General features: G+C 35.0%; 1 protein-coding gene across 1 annotated transcript; it reads left to right on the top strand.

Moving 5' to 3' along the window:
- The first annotated feature begins 1,079 nt into the window (after positions 1–1,079).
- LOC107872896 lies at positions 1,080–4,707 on the top strand. The gene is made up of 2 exons (XM_016719552.2): positions 1,080–2,274; positions 4,252–4,707. Exon 1 carries the CDS (start codon positions 1,194–1,196, stop codon positions 2,271–2,273), a length of 1,080 nt encoding a protein of 359 aa, XP_016575038.2. The 5' UTR covers positions 1,080–1,193; the 3' UTR covers position 2,274; positions 4,252–4,707.
- Positions 4,708–5,012: the final 305 nt, after the last annotated feature.

Raw genomic sequence — 5,012 nt, 5'->3', positions numbered from 1 at the left:
TTGGCCATGAAATTTTTTTTCTTTTTTCCAAAAAAATTTTTGGAGTTGGAAATTGTGGTGTTTGGTCATAAAAATTTGAAAAATAATCCAAAAATTTTTTCTAAAAAGGGAAAACAGGTTGTTGTTGTTTTCACAATTTTCCAACTCCAATTCTAACTTTTATTATTATCACATATAACCCCAATCTTTTAAATTTTTACATAAAACTCTCCTTATAACATTACCTTTCAATATTACGTATATAACAATTTTAAAGAATAAGATAATTATAATTTCAAATTTAATGCTATCCTAATTAATATATATCTCTTTTTTTCTCTCATTATTATTTGTATCCCTTATTTAATTTTTTTTCCCTTATTTAAGATATTATTTTACTGCTAATTTATATTTATACCCATAAATATATAAAGTATTATATTTATAATAAAAATATACAAAGTATGTTATATATAAAGTTTATACCATGTATATACCATATACACACATATATAAAAATATGAAGTATAAAGAAACATATTAAGCATATTTATATATTTATGGTATATGATATAATATACCATAAATATACAAAGCATGTTTTATATAGAAATAATTTATTCACACACAGTAAAATCTTTCATGTATAAGAAAATTAAAGACATAAATTAGTGGCACCCTAAAATTTAATAATAACTCATCATTTTCTATTTTTTAGGAACGAAAAATGAAGGAAATAAAATTTTAAAAAAAGAAATTTGTTTGAAAGATAATATTTGTTACCTAAAAAATAGGAAGCAGTGATCTGTTAATATAACATCCATATTTAAAATTTTTCAAATATGAAAAGACGACTATTAATGTAATTATTATATATGTCATAATTGAAATTGATTAAATATGATCATGTATATATAATTATTTTTATAATAGTGACTAATTATATATTTTTTTTATTAATAGATAAATTTTAGTTGGATAATTTTAATAATTTATAAAAGTTAAGACATAAAATCATATTTAAAAAAAGAAATTTCAAAAATCAATTTTTTATTTTTCTTTAAAAAAAAAAAGAGCAAACACCACTCCAATTCTAATTTTAACTGGAGCGTACTTCTCCCGAAAGCTTATCTGCTTCACAATCTTGGTAAGGCAAGTACCCTCCATAAACAAAAAGCTTCCTGATTCCATTTTTTCATACAGAGAGAAAAACAATGAAGCTTTCACTAAAACTCCAAGAACAACCTCAAACTCCCAACAACCAAAAACAATCACAAAATCACCCACTTCTCCTTCGTGCCAAAATCCCAATTTCCATTTTTAACCTCCCTTTCCTTTCTTGCTTCTCCACTACTACCCATCACCCTTCTGATCTCTCCCTTTCTCTTGCTACAAGTTTCCCTTCTGGTCCTACTCTTAAACTTGCTTATTCCACTGCTTCACCCCCCAACCCCCCCCCTACTACCCCAACCACCCCACCTTTAACTCTTACCCTCAAATCTGGAATTGGCGTTTTTGGGTCTCCCAAGAATTCACCTTTAGTGATCTCTGCTAACTTTTCTTTTTCTCCTTTGAGCCCTCATCAAAATCCCAGTTTTACCCTTTTGTTCAAACCCGAATTGGGTTCTTTTTCGCTTCGAAAAACCACTACTAGTTCTGATGGGAATTCTAGTGGTGTGAGTAAGCAGAATGGTGATGAGAATTTTGGGTTTGTTCCTTTGGAGAGGCCATTGAATTTTAAGGAGTTTTCGATGGAGGATTATGCGAAAGATTCAGTCTTTAAAGGGATTGCTGTAATGGCGAAGACGGAATTGCCTTTGACGAAAAGGGTTATGATGGATTGTCGATGGGGTGTGAATTTTCCGAAGGATTTGGGGAGCAAGATGCCGTTTTTGAGTGTGAATAAGATTGGGATTAAGAGAGTTGAGGAAGCTAAGGAGGTGAAGGATAAGAAGGATGAGAATTCGGGCGAAAATGAATTGTTGAAAGGTATGTGTTTTTGGATGAAGAAGGAGTTGGAAATGTTGCAGAGAGAGAATAGAGAGATGAAACATAGGTTGGAGGAGATGAAGATGGGGAATATTGGTAGGAAGGGTGTTGGTGTTGGTGAGGGAGAGTTTGTAGGTGTGCAGGTGGTTGAGAATTCAGGGGGTTTTGAGCAGTGGAGGAATAAGAGGAATAGCGGGGGAGAAAACGCGAAGAAAGAGCTGAAGAAGAACGCCTCAAATGTGAATCGAGCTAGTGATGTTGAGAGTGAGTTGCAGAAAGCTATCAAGGCTGCTTCTTCATCATGAGGTATGAATTGTCTGCTAATTACCTCAAGTAAATAGTTAATGATTACTTTCTTTCTTAGTATGCAATGTATATATGAATGAGCTTGCTGTAATTTAAGTGTGATATCCATCTCCTTAAGGAGGGTTTAGATTGATGGAGAATTTATAGTTTTGCTTCTCGGACTGTTGAGAAGGCTTCAGGTCCTCCCTCGCGAGCATTGTAATGTTAGCTTATTTTATTTCCTTATTTAACTGGGGAAATTATTGCAGAAGTAGTGTTTGAAATTGTTTATAGATTTCAATTGCTTTGCAAATGGAACTTGTTCTTTGTTGTTGCGTAGTTCAATTGAAGAATCGTACAGGAGAATGAGGTACAAACTAGAAAATGTTGAGCTTCATTTTATTTTAATGCCTATTGGAAAGCAAAGCAATCTGACATATTTATAAATTTTGTTTCCTTACCATGCATTTAAGTAATTTCTCTGCCTTTGCAGATAGCATCTCTTTTCTCATTTCGCAATAAATAGAGATGGCTATATGATTTGCTTCTTTGCTCATTCAGTTTATCAGTTTACATGAAGCTTTTCATCATGCTTATGTTTATATCAACAAAAAGTAATACCTACCTGTTATAATAGCAAAGAAGATTAGGAGTTTGATTTTGGGATTATAACTTCATAGCAGCTTGTTTTTGGTAGAGAAAATGGTCTCTTTCCGGTGCTTCATCTCCTTATTTGCTACCAGCTTCCTGCTTCCTCCTTTTAGTCCCTTTCGACTTTCCCCTTTCCTTACTTTGTGAATTGGCTGGTGCTAAACTCCATCTGAACTCCCAAGTAACCACGGTCAGCCGTCCGAAGCTACTTACATCTCTACCCTACTGAACAACCAATCTCCATTATGCAACACCCTCCCTCTTGTTGGCCACCATGCAGATGGTGGCACAAAATTCCCCGCTCAAACTATGGTCATGTTTGATATGTTGTGCATATATAATGGCTCAGTGAGACAGATGCAAGAATGATGTTTAAGACTATTTAAATACTGATTGCTCAGCACTATGGAATAAAGTGCAACGCTATTTAAATTTGCACTCATGGGCCATGGCTGCATATTTCTAAAAGATCAAAAAGTGTTAAGCACCCGTTTCTCCTTACAAATTTTATTCAAAAAAGCATTTTGGTTATGAACCGGACTGATTTTTTGGAAATGTTTTGAAGATGAGTTTTAAGTTTGAAGTGTAGTCCCCACTTGTGGGATTGCACCGAGTATGATGTTGTTGTTGTTGTTGTTGAGTTTCAAGTTTGAAAGAATGGTTTGACCAGTCTTTCAAGTGAAATTTTTTTCCACTCACAAAATATCAACTTCTTTTCAAGTTAAATGCATGTCTAAACACAACACGATTTCAAGTACTTTGTTTCAAATAATTTTTTTTTTTTTCAAATGTCACACTTCTTTTTGTCCAAATGCCTACGTAGGGTAATATTTTGAGTATGTTAGCTATATGCTGGACTTGTTCTTTTGCTATCTACAAATAGTGGGGTGAGGGGATTGAATTCACTTTGAGGGATTGGATTTGAGGAAGAAATTGCAGGTTCCTAGGGGCTAAAAATGGTTGGAAAGAGATTGGTATTATAACAGGTCGACTTAGCAGTTTGTTGGGGCTTGGAAGTGTTCCTTCACAATTCTGTATACTTTTTGCTTCCTCATTCCCCGTTGGTTTTCATATTGATTATTGTTGCTACTGGTTGTATTCTTTATGGTATTTCCTTTTCCTGGTTGTTTGACAAGCTTTACTTGAGCCAAGGGTCCATTGGAATCAGCCTTTCTATCTTTATAAGGTAGGGGTAAGAGGCTGCCTTATGCTCCAACCCCACCCTCTCCGATCCCACTTGTGGGATTTCAGGGTATGGTGTTGTTGTTGTTGCTGTTTCGCTTCCACATTTTATCCACTTCTCTACCAGAAAAGGAAGAGTAATCATATTCTTTTGTATTGCTTCAGGGACACGCATTTCCAAAGTGTCTGACCTATTATGAAAACTAATGTTGCACCCAAATAGATTGTGTCCCCTCGGGGCTGTCCTGGAGACTACTGCTAGCGTTTCTCCTGCTGATGATATGTGCTCTTCCTGAATGCTGTTCTTAAGTTCGGCAGGATTGTACTTGAGATAAACTGGTTCTTATATAAGTTTATAGCTTGGAGTAATGCTCGTGAAACTATAATTTGACAAAATGATTTCTGCAAACTACTGTATATTTCATTTTCTCGTGAAAATCCTTGTTCGACAAGCCCATTCAACTTAACTTGGAACTTTGGGAACTTTTACCTCGTCTAGCTTCAGGATTGGCAGCTGCATATTTGGTTGGATAGAAGTATTCCACTATTGTTGCTGTAATACTCTGTGCAAGTACATCAACTTTATGTGCAATCTGAAAATGCTTCTCTATTGATGTTGAAGACTGTATAACACACAATTCTGTGTTGTGCCTTGCCACCACGTACCTGGCAATACTTCACTACCGCTTTTTCTTTTTTCCATTTATTGCCAGCCTCTTCAATCTTTTCCTTTTTGTTTCTGACCTAAGTCCTCAATCCCTATTTCAATGTGCCAACATGGTGCATGTGGTGGGGCTGTAAAGTATATATCGGTCTTTTGCCGTGGCTGTGGAAAATGGTGTTTTTCTAGTCATATGGGAGCGTTGATAGAGGAAGGGTCAACCACCACTGCTATGAAGCATGAAGTTTTACAACTCCATCTTAGT

Source organism: Capsicum annuum, chromosome 6, assembly GCF_002878395.1.
Source record: "Capsicum annuum cultivar UCD-10X-F1 chromosome 6, UCD10Xv1.1, whole genome shotgun sequence".
Classification (NCBI taxonomy): Eukaryota; Viridiplantae; Streptophyta; class Magnoliopsida; order Solanales; family Solanaceae; genus Capsicum; species Capsicum annuum.
The sequence above is the reverse complement of the archived record's forward strand: the minus strand, read 5'-3'. Positions and strand labels throughout refer to the sequence as shown.

What these genes read in the sequence shown, in the direction of transcription:
- LOC107872896 (XM_016719552.2), top strand. Translation starts at nt 1,194, where the DNA reads ATGAAGCTTTCACTAAAACTCCAAGAACAACCTCAAACTCCCAACAAC.